The 17,980-nt window shown below is 53.1% G+C and overlaps 1 protein-coding gene across 1 annotated transcript; it reads right to left on the bottom strand.

The window, feature by feature from the left end:
* Positions 1-4,117: 4,117 nt before the first annotated feature.
* LOC131397559 (zinc finger and SCAN domain-containing protein 22-like) lies at positions 4,118-12,888 on the bottom strand. Its single transcript, XM_058530659.1, has 4 exons — positions 12,713-12,888; positions 11,939-11,996; positions 9,306-9,758; positions 4,118-6,735 (listed from the first exon to the last, which is right to left on the bottom strand). The coding sequence occupies exons 3-4, from the start codon at positions 9,703-9,705 to the stop codon at positions 5,657-5,659; spliced, it is 1,479 nt and encodes a 492-aa protein (XP_058386642.1). The 5' UTR covers positions 9,706-9,758; positions 11,939-11,996; positions 12,713-12,888; the 3' UTR covers positions 4,118-5,656.
* Positions 12,889-17,980: the final 5,092 nt, after the last annotated feature.

Genomic DNA, 17,980 nt, shown 5'->3' with positions numbered 1-17,980 from the left:
AGGTGGACGGGCTCCAGGTGGGATCCTGAGGGTAGAGGGGCCAAGGCTTGGCTCCTGGGCCCACATTTTTCAAGATCCCCTTCTGCCTCTTAGTCCCCAGGCACCTCTGCCGGGTCCCCAGCAGGTGTGGGTAGGTAGCTTGAGGCTCCAGACTTTTTTTTTTTTTGAGCATACAAACTACCACCTGGCTTTATTGCTCAAAATGCAAGCTCAACACTGAGCATAAACAAGGACCACGAGAAGGCAGAGTCCAGACCAGGGAGGTGGGAGTGGGCCCTGGTGGCCAAGCCAGCTCAGCCCCCTGCACCACCTGGACAGATGTTCCTTGCAAGGCGGGACCCCCCCCCCCCCCCGTCCCCCCAGGGAGACAGGGTCCCAGCTCCGGGACTGCTTGGCTACACTCACTGGGAACCTCAGTGAGTGACCTGCCCACTCTGGCCTGTGACCGATGGGTTGGAGGGCTCTTCCATGTCTACCGGCTCTAGGGCCCGCCCAACACCGGCCAGGTTCCTCACAGGGTGGAGGTGCGACCCCCTCTCCTCCTACAACAAGGAAACCCCCGTCCTCAAGGCCCCTGTGGCTGCAGCAGGAGGGCTGGGCAGAAGTGATCCCAGAGCCCACTCTCTGTCAGTCTAGGCAGGGGCTTCTCAATTTTATTAATCTTTTCAAGGAACTAATTAACTTTTTGCTTGCTCATTTTTTCTCTATTTTGTTGATCTCTACTTGTATCATTACTATTTGCTTCCTTCTACTTACTTCTGAACTAATTTGTTGTTTGTCATTTTCTTCAGGTGGAAACTGAGATCATTGCTTTTTTGGGGTAAACATCAGTAACAGCTTAATGTTAGGCTTAAAAATAGGTTTGTATTGCTTAAATCATAGGAAATTACTTCTTTGTGGATAAAAAAGGTCAAATATTGGCACCTTTGTCAATTACATCCAGTTGGTTGATGGTGTTGCTCAGTTCTTCTGTATGCTTACTGATTTTCTGTCTCCTTGTTCTATTGATTCTGGAGAGGGGTGTTGAAGTCTCCAACTATAGTTGCGAACCTGTGTATTATTTTCTATCAGTTCTCTCAGTTTTTGCTTCCCGTATGTTAAGGCTCTGTTACTAGGTACATGTGTATTTGGGATTGTTGTGTCTTCTTGGTAAATGACCCTCCATCGGTACGTGCTGTCCCTCTTTATCCCTGGTCCTTTCCTTGTTCTGAAGTCTCCTCATATGACAGTATACAGGTGCTCCAGCATTCCTCGATTCATTTTTGTATTCTGTATCTTTCTCCACCCTTTTACTTTTAAATTACCTGTATTGTTATATTTAAAGTGGGTTTCTTATTTTTTTAAAATTCATTCTGGCAAATTCTTTTAATTGGTTTGTTTAGACCATTTACCATGTAATAGAATTATTGATACCTTTGGATTTGGGTCTACCTCCTTTTTTTTTTTTTATAATTTTATTTATTTATTTGTTTTCCCCCCAAAGCCCCAGTAGATAGTTGTATGTCATAGCTGCACATCCTTCTAGTTGCTGTATGTGGGACGCGGCCTCAGCATGGCCAGAGAAGCGGTGCGTCAGTGCGCGCCAGGGATCCGAACCCGGGCCGCCAGCAGTGGAGCGTGCGCACTTAACCGCTAAGCCATGAAGCCAGCCCTACCTCCTTCTTTTTTGTTTTCTATTTGTTCCTTGTGTGATCCCTGTTTTCCTTTTCCTGCCTTCTTGTGGGCTCTGCTTTCCTTTTCCTTAAATGCTTTCTGGAGTTCCATTTTATTTCCTCTATTGAGTTTTTGATCATCTCTTTGTATAGTTGTTTTTAGTGATTTCTCTAGGGATTACAATATGTATACTTAACTCTTCACAGTCTACCCAGAATTAATATTTTACCACTTGAAGTGGAATGGAAAAGCTTTGTCACTACACAGACCTCTTTATCCTGCCCTCTTTTTTTTAAATTTTATTTTGTACACTAATGGTTCTTCTTTGAGATATAAGTTATATACAGTAAAACGTACAAACCTCAACTACATCGCTAACTGGATCTTGAACCCCTCTCCTCTTTGCATTCAATGTACAGTGAAACCCTCCCTGACAAGTTATCAATTTTGCTCTCAACAGCCGTACATATGCTAAAGATCAAATATCTGTAATCAGTTACTCTTCCTTCGTTCTCGAAGTTTCAGTTTTCCTTATGCTATCATTTCCCTTCCCGCAAAATACCTCCCTGTAGCATTTCTCTTAGAGCAGGCCTGCTGGCCACAGACTGTCTTAGTTTTGCTTTGAGAATGTTTCGATTTTGCTTTCATTCTTCAAGTGTATTTTCGTTGGATATAGAATTCTGGATTGACAGCCCCTTTTTCAGCACTTTAAAAATGTTGTTTCTCTGCTTTCTGGCCTTAATGATTTCTGATGAGAAACCCATGATCTTTTGTATCAATCTGTATGTGATGGGTAGTTTTTCTCATGCTGTTTTCAAAATTTTTTAATTTGTTTTTAGTTTTCAGCAGTTCGGCTATGATATGTCTGGGCATGGATTTCTATGAGATTATGCTGTTTGGGTTCACTGAGCTTTCCAAACCTGTAAGTTTATACCTGTTGGTAAATTTGGATAATTTCCAGGCATTATTTCCTCAAATATTCTTTCTGCTGTCATCACAAAGAATGTGGCAGCATTTCCAACCACACTTATGGTTCCATCAGTTTCTCACTGTGATTCTGTCCCATAGTAAGGCTCTTATGACCTGTCTGGTTTAAAACTATTACATCTTCCTAATACATTGTCCCTTTTATAAAAATAGAATGATTCTCTGACCTTAGTAATGCTTTTCTGCGTTAACCTCCATTTTGTCTGAAGTTAATGTACCTCCATTGGCTTCTGTCAGCCTCGGGCCTGCCTTGGACATCCTCTCCTCTTCCTTCACCTTCAGCTTTTCCATTTAGAGGAGAAGAGGTGTGTTTCTCCCAAAGAACATACGCCTGGATGTGAAAGAAATTCCGTCTGTTAGTATTTGTCTTACCTGGTTTGTGAGTACACCAGTGCTTTGAAATTGCTGACGTGTTTGGATGTGCTCTCACATCCGTGCTTCCAGGCCTGGCGGTGTAAACCGGGCTGGTCACCTACGCCCTCCAACCTCTCGTCCTCTCCTCTGTAAAATGGGATGGTTGTCCTGCCCTCAGTGTTGTGTGAGGATTAAGGAGATGATGTATATAAATTATTTGGCAGACTGGCCAACACACGTAGGCCCTTAATAAAGATTCCTTTTTTCCCCTGACTACCTCCCCCTTTAGACAGACATGGGCAGACATGTATTTCATGAAAAAACGGGTGCTGGAGATGCTCAGAGTGCTGGGGGAGGGAGAGTCCGCTCCTCAGTGACAGAGGCGGGGAGAGCGAGGGCAGAGAGAGGTGGAGGTGGACGCTACAGGTCGGCGCCAGTGGCCAGGCCCTGGTCAGGTGCTGCACAAGGCAGGTCTTAATATTCTGCTTCCCAGATGAGCAGTCACTGAGGTTCGGGGAAGTCACTTATCCAGGGTCCTAGAAGCAGTGCCGGGAGGAGTGGGCTCTGCAGCCTGATGTCGGGCCCACGTCTTCTCCGCTCCCCATAGCCTGTCAGAGGCCCATGCGATCACCTCACTGCGAACGTGTCTCTCTCGTCACTGTTTGTCCCTGTCAGTCGACTTTCGCTCAGTCTCACCCTTGGCCGCACTGTGTGTGGCAGTCAGTCGGCCTGCGTCCGGGTGTGTCTGGGACCCTCAGAGACCCAGACACAAGACCTCTGTCTCCCTGGGTCTCAACCTTCCTGTTCTGAACCTCACTCCTCGGTCAGTCTTGGTGTCAGTGTTTACTGGAGACAGAGAGGAAACGAGTCTGAGACACAGGAGGAACCGGGAGGGATGGTGTGTCGGGTCAGCTGGTTCACACACAATGGGATCGTCAGAGAAATAGAGAAAGAAGACTGACGCCCTGATGGTTAGGAACAGAGGCTGTGACCTCCGGTTACAGACGTGGACCCTGAAAGCAGGCCAGGGGTACAGAACTGTGACAGAAGGCCAGGGGGCACACTGACAGGACGCTGGCATCACCGAGCCCACGGCATCAGGGGGCTCTGGGGCCACAAAGGGCAGACTCAATACAGTAGCATTTTATTGAGGCCACTGCATGTCAGGCTTCTCTGAGTACTGGGCCCTGAGGAAATCAGACTGCCCCCGCCCCGCAGGGCCCACAGCTGCAGGGAGACAGTGCAGGGCCGAGCATGGCAGCTGCCTCCGGGAAGGCACCACAGCACATTCATCCAACAGACATGGATCAGGGCCTCCTGTGTCCTGTGTGCTGTGGATGCTGAGAATAAGACATGGCCCTGCTTGTGGAAGCTCAGTGTCCTTGGGAAGCAGACTGCGAGCTCTACAGGGAGTAAACCCAACATGGCAAGAGGTGTGAGCGAGGTAAGGAGGAGGCTCTGGAGCAGGCAGGGCAGGCTGACGTCGGCTCGAGGAGGTGAGCATGCTTTGTTGGGAAGGAGATTTGAAACATCTTGGAGGAAAGCAGAGAGGCGGGTTCCAGGCACAGGTACGAAGGCACGTAGGCGGGAAACAGTATGGCTTCTTCAGGAATCAGATGTAGTTCCACGTGGCTGGTGAAGGGAAGGTGGGACCGCGGAGGGAGATGAGGCCAGGTGCTGGGTCACGAGCGAGCATGAACGGTAGGTGAATATCCCATAGGGCAGTACTTTGAGACCATGTTCACATCATTGCACACCCAGAAAAATGACAATATTCATATGCACATACGAGGATCACTGGAGAGGCTGCTTGGGGCCCAAAGCACCTTAGATCTTGGCAGACGTGTAACCCACTCAGGAAGCTCTGCTGTGGAAGGTGACGCATTGGAGAGCTTTCCAGCATAGAGTGACACAATCAGATTTGGGTTGTCGAAAGAGCCCCCTGGAGGCCGGTGTGGAGAATGAAACAACGGAGGGTAGGGGGTGGAGAATGAAGGCAGAAAGGGGTCAGGAGGAGACCCGGGCGGGAATCCAGATGAAAGGCGACGAGGGCTCACATGAGGTGATGATGGTGGAGAAGATGGACTAGAGGTGAGTTTTAGGTAAAACCAACAGGGCTGATGACCTGTGGGATGTGGAAGGAGGCGGGAGGGAGAAACAGGTGCCCTGCAAGTGTCAAGCCACGCCCTCGACTGAGACAGGGAAAATGTGAGAGACCGCGGGTCCGGAGAAGGCCTCATGGAAGAGGCAGCCTCACAAGTCGGCCTTGGAGTTAGACATGAACAGGTGGGGTGAAAGGCAGGTGTGAAGGCACAGAGGCAGGTGTGGGCAGGCGGCCCTCCCGGGCTGAGCAGGAAAGGAACTGGCAAGAAGAGCAGCCACATGGGGATGTGAAGTTGGAGCACCTCTGCCCAGAGCATCTTGGGACCACCGAGTCCTGAGAGAAACTTCACCCTGATCGCCCCAGCTCTGAGGCCTCCATCCGGGTCCCTAAAGGCAGAGTTGTTCCCAGACAGACCCAGAGTCTGCCCTCAAGCACCTTATCATTTGGGGGGACTCATCGATCACCCACCCCATTACTCTGGGCTCTTCCGGAACTCAGGGCTCCTCTCAGGTTGAGCCTTGATGGGAGGCTGTGCCGTGTCCCGAGGGCTCTCTCTGGTCACTGCAGCACCATGATGTGGATCCTCAGGTGGACCATGAGGGCGGAGCTGCGGCTGAAGGCCTTCCCACAGTCGCGGCACTTGTAGGGCTTCTCGCCCGTGTGGGTCCTCTGGTGCTCAATGAGGGAGGAACTCTGTGCAAAGGCCTTCGGACAGGCCTTACATTGATAGGGCTTCTCTCCGGAGTGGATTCTCTGATGGCGGATTAGGGCAGAGCAGTCGCTGAAGGCTCGCCCACAGGCGGCGCACTTGTAGGGCTTCTCCCCGGTGTGGATGCGCTGGTGCTGGGTCAGGTGGGTGCTCTGGCTGAAGGCCTTGCCGCACTCGTCACACTCATAGGGCCGTTCCCCCGTGTGCACCCGCTGGTGCTGGGTGAGGTGGGTGCTGCGGCTGAAGGTTTTGCCACATTCCCCGCACTTGTAGGGCTTCTCCCCGGTGTGGATCCTCTGGTGCTGGGTCAGGTGGGTGACCCGGCTGAAGGCCCTCCCACACTCCTTACACTCGTGGGGCTTTGCCCCCGTGTGGATGACCTGGTGCTGGGCCAGGTGGGTGCTCCGGCTGAAGGCTTTCCCACACTCACTGCAGGTGTAGGGCGTCTTCCGAAAATGGCTCTTCCGGTGTGCCTCAAGGGCCGAGGGGCTCCGGAACAGTTTCCCACATCCGCCACACTTGGAGGACTTCCTCCCTGAGTCCTTGCACGGAGGCTCTGTCCCATAGCCATCCAATGGATCGAATTTCTCTTCTGAAAGAGTCTTCTCTTGCAAGGTGAAGTCTGGCCACACACCGGGACTATTCCCCAAGGTACCAGATTCACAGCCGGGCTGCTCTGTGGAGGTGTCCTTGTGAGGCCCTGAAGTTTCCCTGAAATCCATCTCACGGGCAACGGACTTTGTCCAGACCTCCCCTGAGAGTCCCACCCGCCTCTCTGAGTTGCCCTCGGCTTCACAGGCATCGCCAAAGGCGGGTCCCGGGGAGTCACCGCCCGCGAGGGCTTCAGTGGCCTCGTCTGATGGCTCTGACTCTTCGGAATCGCTCTGCTTACAGCTGGCCTCGGAGAGCTCAGCTCCCGGCTCCCATCCTGAAACGATCCGAACGACAGCGTCAGCCTTCTTTTCACCCCAGGCCTCCCCCACTCTGCAGGGGCCAGGCCTCGCTCTGCAAGGGGAGACCTGGGCCACTGCTGACACCTCGCCCCATTTCCAAAGGAAAGTTTCTCGTCTGGTGTCTTAGACAGCAAAAGGGCACAGGGTTGTCCTCCCACAGCATCAAAAACTGCATCACAGTTTCCGATCCCCACCCCCCAAACTCTCCATTCTTCAAGGCTCCTGATTTTGGCTCAAGTGTCAGAAGGAAAACCCTGAGGTTGAACTGATCTGCAAGAGAGAGAGATCAAGAGAGGATGCAAGGGATCGAGGGAGGGGGTGAGGGTCAAGAGAGGTCGAGGCGGGTTGAGGGGGGGCTCCATCCCGCACGCGGCGAGCAGCCTGCCCTCTGGGCCTGACGGCTTGGCATGTGCTCAGTAAGTACCGGCTGAATGAGGGAATCAACCCCGGAGGCCGGCGTTGTGAAATTTTCCACAATAGACACTACCTTGAACCCCAAGTAGACACCTGCTGCTGTGGCGAGTGGGTGACGCGCCCACCTGGCCTGCCCGAGCCCCCAGAAGGCTGTGAAGGCAGAGCTGGCTCGGCAACCGGAGCCTGGGCTTGTACGAGGTGAGGGCCTGCCCGCCCGACCTCCCCTTGATGGTGTCCAGGGCACCGAGGACCCTCACTTGGCATGGTTCATGGGACAGAGTCTGGAAGGAGGGGGAGGGGTGGAGTGACTGCTGCCCGAGCCCTCAGTGCGGCCCCAGCTCCAGGGCCCTGGGCAGTCTTGCCCTCCTCTGGGCCTCAGTTTCCTCATCTGTAAGAGAGGGATACTATACTGGGCTGCTGGCCATTATCAGGCTCCTGTTATGTGCTCGGCTCCAAGCGCAGCGGGTAACTTCCATTGCCTCATTTCAGCTTCACTCTGCTCTCAGAAGAAGGTAGGGCCACGACTGCACTTCAGACAAGGGGGCTGAGGCCCAGCTGAGGGAGGGTCTTGGGTAACTGGTACAAGATCACATGATTAGCTCAGAGAGGTTGAGTAACCTGTACAAGATCATACAGTTAGCTGATGGCCACATTGGGATTTCAGCTCTAGCATCTGCTCCTCCTCCTCTAGGCCCACTGTCCTCCCCTCACTCCCAAACTCCCCAGCCCCATGCTAGGTCCTGCCTCTCCTTTTCTTCCTCTATTTCTTCCTCTATCTAGAAACATCCCACTACCTGCTCTTCCCAGAATGCACCAGTCCATATCACACCACCGGGCCTTGGCCCCACCTTTCCCTCTGCCTGGACCGCTGGCTCTTTCTCGTCATTTCAGCATGGTTTTGCCTTTTCTCTGAAGACTTTGTTGACCCTGCAGGAGGATGGGACCACTCTCTCCCTCCCCACCCTGACCCTGCGACATCTGCATGGGCATAGCTGATGGGGCCAAGGGAGGCCACCTGACCAACCTCTTCTAGAAAGGTCTGTTTCTCAAGGAGCTGGACAACTTGTCCTAACAGCTACCGTTACCGCATGTCACTCTGTGCCAGGCACCGTCTCACCTGCTGCACAGGTGCTGCCTCCTTTATACCCCTCCGTGACACTGGGGTACGTATTGCACTACAGTCCCCATTACTGACAGGGAAACTGTGGGACAGAGTCACACAGCCAGGAGGAGGCGGAGCAGTGGCTGGATCTCCCAAGCCTCGAGGGATTCTTCTGTGTCCAAACTCCATGTTCCTCTCACCCACTCTCCCTGGAGCCTGGCACACCCACCCCACCACCTACTACCATCAGGCTGGGCCGGGCTGGGCCTTTCCAGGAGGAGCCTTCACTCCTGCTCTGGACTGTCCCAGCATCTTCTCCGCGACCCACGGGACCTCCTGGGGCTAGGACATCCATGTGGGTCTTACAGTCTATGTGGGACATCTGTGTGGGTCTCCGGCCTGAGGCAGGTCTGACCCACCCAGATCCTGAAAGCCAGCACGGGGAGGGCTCAGAGGGGGTGCATGGGGACACCTGGCGTCTCTGTCCCTACCCCACCTCAGGCATCTGGCCCCCTCATCTGGTTCCAGCAGCTTTGTTTTCCTTTGGGGAACTGCCCTTGCTCATGTCAGTCCCTGGGATCTGGGCAGCCAAAGACAAGCACAAGACTGGGCAGGTTGAGGGGGGCTCAGCCCGGGGACCTTCTGCTGTTCTCCCCCTGGTGTTTCTACGTTGTAAGACATAAGCCTGGCACTGCTGGGCCACTTTGTCTCCCTTGCAGAGAGAAGCTACTTAAGAAGGAAGCTAACGTAGGAAAGCCCAACTTCCCTGATCACAGAGTCCTGATGCCGTCAACCGAGCTTCTGGATATAGTCGTGAAGCCTCCCTACTTTGCTTCAGTGGGTTTGAGCTGGGCTTTTTGTCTTTAGCAGTCAGAACAGACCTGCTAGGCACAGCGTGTGAGAGTTTGGGTGAGGTACAAACGTGAGAACAGGGTGTGGGCGACCCCAAACTCAAACCCCGCACTGCCCTGTTCCAGTCCAGACCCTGCCCCAGTGTGCTGGGAACACCTGCCCGACGCTCTCCCTCACCTCTCTTGTCCAGTGTCTGAGTCAGATCCTCCACCAGCACAGCAGCCTCCTCGCCGCTCTTGGGGCACTGGGCCCCCACCCAGGACTGAATCTTGGGGGGCAGGGCGCCCAGGAACTGCTCCAGCACCAGCAGCTCCAGCATCTGCTCCTTTGAGTGCGCCTCAGGCTGCAGCCACTGGCGGCACAGTTTGCGGAGCTGGGCCAGGGCCTCATGTGGGTTGGATGCCTCCTCATAGCAGAAGCGCCGGAAGCGCAGGCGTGCAGCCTCGGGGTGGGCAGTGTGGCCAAGGCTAGGTTCCTGGCCCTGGGAGAGGCTGGCCTCCTCATCCTCCACCTTCACTCGTAGGAAGCCATCCTGTTCCCAGGGCACCAGGCTCAGGGGGCTCTTGGGGACGGCCATCAGGCAGCAGCGCTCCAGTGAGACACGAGATGGCTGGAGCCTGGGAACTGGGTCTGCAGGAAGGTCAGAACTTCATCATCATGTGGAACTTGGGGCCCTCCCTTACGCCTGCAGAGCAGGGCAGATGTGGGCTTGGGGCCTGTGAGACGTGCCTCCCTCTCACACAGACATGGGTGATCAAAGTAATCAGGATGGCACTGCTCTAAATGCTCGCATATAGTAACTCATTTAAAATTCACAACAGGGCCGGCCCCGTGGCTTAGTGGTTAAGTGCGCGCGCTCTGCTGCTGGCGGCCCGGGTTCAGATCCCGGGCGCACACTGACGCACCGCTTCTCTGGCCATGCTGAGGCCGCGTCCCACATACAGCAACTAGAAGGATGTGCAACTGTGACATACAACTATCTACTGGGGCTTTGGGGGAAAAATAAATAAAATTATTTTAAAAAATTTAAAAATAAAATAAAATAAAATTCACAACAAACTCAGGAGGTGGGAACTTTCTTTCCATTTTATGGATATGAAAACAGACACGACAGAGGAGATGTGCCCCAAATTCCCCAGATAGTGAAGGGATGGGCGGTTGCTGAGCTGCAAACCCAGGCGGTCTGACCTTGTGGCCAGTCGGCGTGAGGGGCACTCCTCCCACAGAGCTAGCTCTCTCTCCCCTCTCACACACTCCCCAGGGAGTGGCATGATCAACCCCTCACTTTATTTGCTAATTATTTTGTAGCTTTTGAGATGGGTACTTAGATAATTGACTTTCAGCTTTTCTTCTTTTCTAATACATATATTTAAGGGTAAAAATTTCCCTCAACATAGCTTTAGCTGCACATTCACAAGTGCAATGTTGCATCTTTATTATTATTTAGTTCAAAATATTCTATAATTTCTGTTGTGGTTTCTTCCTGACGCATGGGTTATTTAGAACTCTGCTGCTTCATTTCCAAACAATTTGGGGTTTTCTAAGTGTCTTTTTATTACTGATTTCCAGATTAAGTCTGTTGTGCTCAGAAAATGTGCTTTGGTCAATTTCAATCCTTTGAAATTTGCTGAGACTTTGTTTGTGAGCCAATGTATGGTTAATTTTGGTCAATGTTCCACACACACTTAAAAATAATGCGAAGTCTTCTTAGATAAGTAACAAAGGATAAAACAGATAAACTGGACATCATCAAAATTTAAAACTTGTGATTTGAAGGACACTCTCAAGAAAGTGAAAAGGCAACCCACAGAATGGGAGAAAATATTAGCAAATCATATATCTGATAAGGGACCTGTATCTAGAACAACTCCAATAATAAAAACACAACCCAATTGAAGAATGGCAAAGGATTTGAATACACATTTCTCCAAAGAAGGTATTTAAATGGCCAATAAGCACATGGAAAGATGCTCAACATCTTTAGGTACTAGAGAAATGCCAATCAAAACCACAGTGAGACACCACTTTCCACCTGCTAGGATGGCTATAATCAAAAAGACAGATAATAAGCGTTGGACTTGGGCACAGGGAGAAGTGAAAGTTAGTAAAACAAGACAGCAACTTGCAGCGAAGCTGTGTTCTAGCTCCTAACTCCGCTGTAAAGCTCACTTCGACCTCTTGTCACCTTGCCCATGCCATTATCCCCATTCCTCTCAGCCTCTGTCCCTGTTATTCTCTTGTCCTAAAATCCCTCTCTGCATCTGACTAATTTCTCCTGGTCTGCCAGGCCCCACTGTAGTGGCCATCTTCTCCAAGAGCCGTCCCAGCACCTGGGAGCGGGCTAAGTATCCTTCTGAGTGCCCTTGGTCTCTCTTGCCCCAGCTCTGTGCTGTAACCATGTTTCCCCAGAGGGACTGGGCACGCCAGAGCCACAGTGCCTGGGGCCCGGCCTACAGCAAGTGCACAGTAAACAGGTGCTGAGCAAACGGAGGGACCAGGAAAGGCTGAGCATGGTCATCCACAGATGCGGGGAGGCATTGTACAGGGGAGGGGGAGCAGGGGTGGCAGGGATGACAATAAATGCAGCGACAGATTCCAAGCTCCCTTTTGCACCCCTGGAGCCCCTATTCTGGAAAATCCCTGATGATAGTCTCCGAAAAATACATACATGGACCTACCTAGGCCCACTCCCAACATGCTGACCTCACATCAGGTCGAGGTCCCCCCGTCCATGACTCCTCAACCAACTGAGGAGAGCGGTCCTTTCATTTCTCACTCCTTACTTGTATCGACCTGATAACAGCACCTACCTCAGAGCGTTGCTGCGAGGTTACCCAAGGCGATCCACAATGGGCGTCCAGTACAGGCCTGGCACACAGCAAACATGTGGTAAACGCCCAATCTGATGCCTCCATAGCCCCCTGCCAGACTTAAGCCTGCAGAAGGCGCTGGGGGACATATCCATAAGCACACAGCAAAGCACAAATGCTTTGTCACATGCCTGGTGAACTCTCTGCAAGTGACCCAAATTTCAGTCCCTCTGACAAAATCTCAATCACGTTGTTATACGCACCCTATCTCAGGCACGGTCTGTCAGTCATACCCCAAAATATACCCAGGCACACAAACTTTCTGAGTGTCACCCATAGTCAGTCAAATAAACACAGGCCCTCACAGCATCTCCATCACACGGTATCACTCCGACAGTCATTCATCATCATTCAGTCACCATCTCACCCAGTCAGATCCACGGAGCCTCCCAATCACACCTGAAATCACACATAGGCAGTCACCTACCCACCCTCTCACTCCCAATATCACACAACCCACCTACAAATTCTCAGTCAAACAACAACCATCTCCGCCAGTCGCACACTGGATCGGGTCATTTGATCACACACTCCCAACCTGTCAGTCAGAAACGCACAAGATGAGTCAGATATAAAGTCTGTCAGACACATACACACAACTGGTCAGTCAGTTGGTCCACATTTGATGAGTTAGTTCTACACTTCGTCTGTCCGTCGGTCCCACACTCTGTCTGTCAGTTCGTCTCACACTAGACCGGTCGGTCCCGCACTCACAGTCCGTCAGTCGATCCACGCGCGGTCGGTCCAGCAAATCTCGCTCGGGCCACCGCACCTTCGCGGCTTCGAGGCCTGCGGTGCTCCTCTCCGGCCCCGACCCCGGCGGGACCCCACCCAGACCCACCTCACCCCAGGGGCGGGCTGACACTTCCGGAAGCGGACGCCGAGGTGCGGGAGTGACCACCCCTCCGGTGCACCCGCTCATCGACACCACAACTCCCATGATGCACCGCGCTGCCCACTGGGCGCGCCGGCCCGCAGGGACCACAACTCCCAGCATGTCCCGCGTCTCATGTTCCACGGCCTGTGCGACCGCCCACCTGGACTACAATTCCCAGAAGGCGCCGCGTTCCACCACCCCCGCCGCCCCGAGCATCCCCTGGCACGCTGGGAGTTGTAGTCTGGGCGGGCGCGTGCGCCGTGGGGACTGCGGACCGGTGCTTGTGGGGTAGTGGTGGCGGTTAGTGGGGGGTGCAGCCAGAGGGAGTGAGGGTGGCGAAACTGTGTATGATGCGTGGGGGTGAGGAATGTGTGAGGGGCTGTGGCCTGAGGGTGCTGGTGTGAGGGGTGTGAATGCTGTGTGAGGGGTGTGGTATGTGGGTGTCGGTGTGAGAGGGTGAGGGGTGTATGAGTGGTGTGGGTGCCAGCTTGAGGGGGTGAAGGGTGTGTGTGCCAGCGTGAGGGGGCGAGGGTTGTGTGTGCCAGCGTGAGGGAGTGAGGGGTGTGTGAGGGGTGTGGGTGCCAGAGTGAGAGGGTGAGGGCTGTGTGTGTGCCAGCTTGAGGGGGTGAGGGGTGTGAGTGCCTGCGTGCGGGAGTGAGGGGTGTGTGAGGGGTGCGTGTGCCAGCGTGAGGGGGTGAGGGGTGTGTGAGGGGTGTGTGTGCCAGCGTGAGGGAGTGAGGGGTGTGTGTGCCAGCATGAGGGGGTGAGAGGTGTGGGTGCTAGCATGAGGGGGTGAGAGGTGTGGGTGCCATCGTGAGAGGGTGAGGGGTGTGGTTGCCAGTGTGAGGGGGTGAGGGGTATGTGAGGGGTATGGGTGCCAGTGTGAGAGGGTGAGGGGTGTGTGTGTGTCAGCGTGAGGGGGTGAGGGGTGTGTGAGGGATGTAGGTGCCAGCGTGAGGGAGTAAGGGCTGTGTGAGAAGTGTGGGTGCCTGCGTGAGGGAGTGAGGGGTGTGTGAGGGGTGCGTGTGCAAGTGTGAGGGGGTGAGGGGTTTGTGAGGGGTGTGGATGCCAGCGTAAGGGAGTGAGGGGTGTGTGAGGGGTGTGGGTGCCAGTGTGAGGGAGTGAGGGGTGTGTGTGCCAGCGTGAGGGGGTGAGTGGTGTATGAGGGATGTAGGTGCCAGCGTGAGGCAGTGAGGGGTGTGTGAGGGGTGTGGGTGCTAGCGTGAGGGAGTGAGGGGTGTGGGTGCTGGTGTGATGGGGTGAGGGGTTTGAGTGCCTTTGTGAGGGGTGTGTGTCACGTGTGTAGTGTGTGTGGCTCACTAACCATGTATGGGTGATTCCACATGTCTATCCTGTGTGACTGTATGTGACCTGGAGGTTGGGCTGCATGTGTCACTCTCTGCGACCACCTGTGTGGGTAGTTCTGTGTGTGTGAGACCTGTGTGTTAGTCACCATACGTGATAATGGTGTATCTGTGTGTGGCTGTCACAATGTGTGATGGTGTCTGTGAGACAGTCATGGAGGTGATGGGGAGGGCCTGACGTTCTATGATGGTCATAGGAGGTCCCAGACTTTCTATGATTATACTGTATGTTGTACAGTGACTGTGATTGTGATCATGGGTGGGATTGTGTGACACAGTGGATGCCAAGATGTGTGATTGAGTATGAGAACTTATCCTCTGTGTGTGCATATGGGTGTGTGAGAGACTTTGAGCAGGAGACTCTGGCTGGGGGCCCAGGACAGGAAGCATGGTGGCCCAGCCTGCGTGCAGATGTGGCGTTGAGGGAGGAGATGCTGTGTGGGTCTGGGCTGTGCTTGTTGGCCTCAGCCTCTGACCATGTCCCCTGCAGCTCCTCAAAAACTTCCCTGTAGGGGCCGGCCTGGTGGCGCAAGCGGTTAAGTGCGCGTGCTCCGCTGCGGCAGCCCAGGGTTTGCCGGTTCAGATCCCGGGAGCGCACCGACGCACTGCTTGGCAAGCCATGCTGTGGCGGTGTCCCATATAAAGTGGAGGAAGATGGGCACGGATGTTAGCCCAGGGCCAGTCTTCCTCAGCAAAAAAGGAGGAGGATTGGCAGATGTTAGCACACGGCTGATCTCCTCACAAAAAAAAAAAGAAACTTCCCTGTAGCCAGAATGAGCACATTGTGTCTTCCTTCCACAGATACTTACTGAGCACCCAGTAGGGGCCAGTGCCATTCCAGATCGGATACTGCAGTGAAGAGGACAGGCATGGCCTGCCTCCATGGAGCTGATGTTATTGTGTGGAGAGACAGACGGTAATCAAAGAAACAAGCTAGTTCTCTGAGGAGTTGGCATATCAGCTGAACAGAGGGAAGGACTCAGGGAGAGTGTTTCAGGTAGATGGAACACAATTGCCAAGTCCCCGAGGTAAGTACAGGCAAGGAAGCCCAGCTGGAGTGGATTGAGGGAAGGAGGTGGGAGAGGACAGGGTCAGGAAGGGGAGGGCTGTGGGGGCAGATCTTACAGGGCTTCTGGGCCAAGAATGGACTTTGACTTCTCCCCTGAGAGAGGTGGGAGCCATGGGAAGCCTTTGAGCAGAGGAGGGCTGTGCTTGACTGAGCTCTTTGTAGGATTCCTCTAGCTGTTATAGGAGAAGACTGTTGGGGTGAGGGTAGAGGCAGGGAGATCCAGGAGGTGAAAGCTGCTAGAGGCCTGGTGAGCAGAGCAGGTCAGATCTGGGTGGTGCAGGTAGAGGTGCCTATAAGTGGTCAAATATTGATCTGTTTTAAAAGTGGAGCTGACAGGGTTGGTGGGTTGAAATGCAGCATTGAAAGGGAGAGCAAGGCTGGCCTGGGAGCCTGAAGGTAGATCATGATCTTGGGGGGTATGTTAGTTCACTAGGGCTGCCATAACAAAATATCACAGACCTCGTGGCTTAAACAACAGATATTTATTTTCTCACGGTTCTGGAGGCTGTAAGTCCAAGATTAAGGCGTTGGCAGTTTTGGTTTCTCCTGAGGCCTCTCTCCTTGGTTTGCAGATAGCCGCCTTCTTCTTGTGTCCTCACGTAGCCTTTCCTCATTGTGAGCACACCCCTGGTGTCTCTCCCTCTTCTTCTTCTTCTTTTTTTTTGGTTGTGAGGAAGATTGGCCCTGAGCTAACATCTGTTGCCAATCCTTCTCTTTTTGCTGAGGAAGATTAGCCCTGAGCTAACATCCGTGCCCATCTCCTCCATTTTGTATATGGGACACCGCCACAGCATGGCTTGATGAGTGGTGCCTTGGTCTGTGCCCAGGATTTGAACTTTCGAACCCTTGGCTGCCAAAGTGGAGTGCGCAAACTTAACCACTATGCCACCAGGCCAGCCCCTCTCTCCCTCTTCTTCTTCTTTTTTTTTTTTGTGAGGAAGATAAGCCCTGAGCTAACATCCCTGCCAATCCTCCTCTTTTTGCTGAGGAAGACCGGCCCTGAGCTAACATCTATTGCCAATCCTCCTCCTTTTTTTTTCCCCCAAAGCCCCAGTAAATAGTTGTATGTCATAGTTGCACATCCTTCTAGTTGCTGTATGTGGGACGCCGCCTCAGCATGGCTGGAGAAGCGGTGCGTCGATGCGCGCCCGAGATCCAAACCCGGGCCGCCAGTAGCGGAGCACACGCACTTAACCGCTAAGCCACGGGCCGGCCCCTCTCCCTCTTCTTATAAGGACACCAGTCATACTGGATTAGGGCCCATGCATATGACCTCATTTAACCTTAATTACCTCTGTTTATTTATTTATTTGGTGAGGAAGAGTCGCTCTGAGCTAACATCTGTTGCCAATCTTTCTCTTTTTTTGCTTGAGGAAGATTAGCCCTGAGCTAACATTTGTGCCACAATTCCTCTATTTTTTTGTATGTGGGTCACTGCCACAGCATGGCCTGATGAGTGGTGTAGGTCGCCTGGGATCTGAACCTGGGAACCTGGGCCGCCAAAGTGGAGCATGCTGGACTTAACCACTATGCCGCGGGGCCAGCCCCCTTAATTACCTCTTTAAAGGCCCTACCTACAAATACAGGCACATTCTGAGATGTACTGGCGGTTAGGATGTTAACATAGGAATTGGGGGGGCACACAATTCAGTCCATAAGGGGGTGAAGGGGCATTGGTGTGAGTGTGGGGATACTTCCTGGGAATCTCCTGAGGAGGAGAAGGGAGAGAGAGGGCAGCAGCTGGAGGAGACTCATGTGCCTGGGAGGGCAAGAAGGAAGAGCCAGATTGACAGTTAACAGGTATGGGGTGACTTGGAAAGTCAGTGGAGGCTGTCCTCCATGCCTTCTTCTCTGCCCAGATTGTGAGTCTGTGCTGTTAGGGCTGGGAGGAGTCCTACCCTTTCCATAGCCTGAGGCTGGGGCACCCTCGGTGCCTAGTACAGGCCCAGGCACTGAGAAGAGTTTGCTGGAGAATGAATGAGGGAGTGAATGAATGGCAGACCAACAGACAATGCTCCCTGGAGCTGGAGCTGCTCAGCTGGATTCTCACTTACCTCCCACACCCACCGTAGCCCTTCTACTCCCTACCCCAGACCTCGGAAGGCCCTGTTCGCTTGGCCACCCCTTTTGTGCTTATTCTCTCACTGTTCAACCAGCGCTGTGGGCTGCTGGGCTCTCCTGAGTAGACTCTCCTCTTCCTCTCTGCCTCTGTCTCTTTCTCATCCTCTCCCCAGATTTCAAACCTCATCTTTTTCAGGGAGTATTCATTTTAATTTGACAGTTGTATTAGTCACCTATTGCTCTGCAACAAATAGTTACAATAGTTCAGTGGCTCACAGCAATAAGTGCTTATTTCTCTTGTGAGTCTAAGGGTTGGCTGATCTGGGCTGGGCTTGGCTCCAGGCTCCAGGTTGGGTCCACATATGCTGCGCTTGTGTTGCAGGGCTCATAGGGCAAATTCATCTCATTCTGATGGCAGAGATGCCAGTGGGCTTGAGACCTAGGCTCGGGACTGACATACTTGCAGTTCCACTCAGATTCTCTTGACCAAACCAAGTCACAGGGTTACACCCAAAGTCAAGGAAGAGGCATCCATGCTGCCTCTGGTGGGAGGAACCGCAAGTATGGCCAAGGGTATGTACACAGGAGGGTTGAAGAATCAAGCCAATAAT

This window comes from Diceros bicornis, chromosome 34 (assembly GCF_020826845.1).
Source record: "Diceros bicornis minor isolate mBicDic1 chromosome 34, mDicBic1.mat.cur, whole genome shotgun sequence".
Classification (NCBI taxonomy): domain Eukaryota; kingdom Metazoa; phylum Chordata; class Mammalia; order Perissodactyla; family Rhinocerotidae; genus Diceros; species Diceros bicornis.
Note: the sequence above shows the minus strand (reverse complement) of the source record. Positions and strands in the feature narration are given on the sequence as shown.

What these genes read in the sequence shown, in the direction of transcription:
- LOC131397559 (XM_058530659.1), bottom strand. Translation starts at nt 9,705, where the DNA reads ATGGCCGTCCCCAAGAGCCCCCTGAGCCTGGTGCCCTGGGAACAGGAT. An exon ending in TCAGACACTGGACAAGAGAG is followed by an intron (nt 6,736 to 9,305) that starts GTGAGGGAGAGC and finishes GGATCGTTTCAG; the next exon opens with GATGGGAGCCGGGAGCTGAG.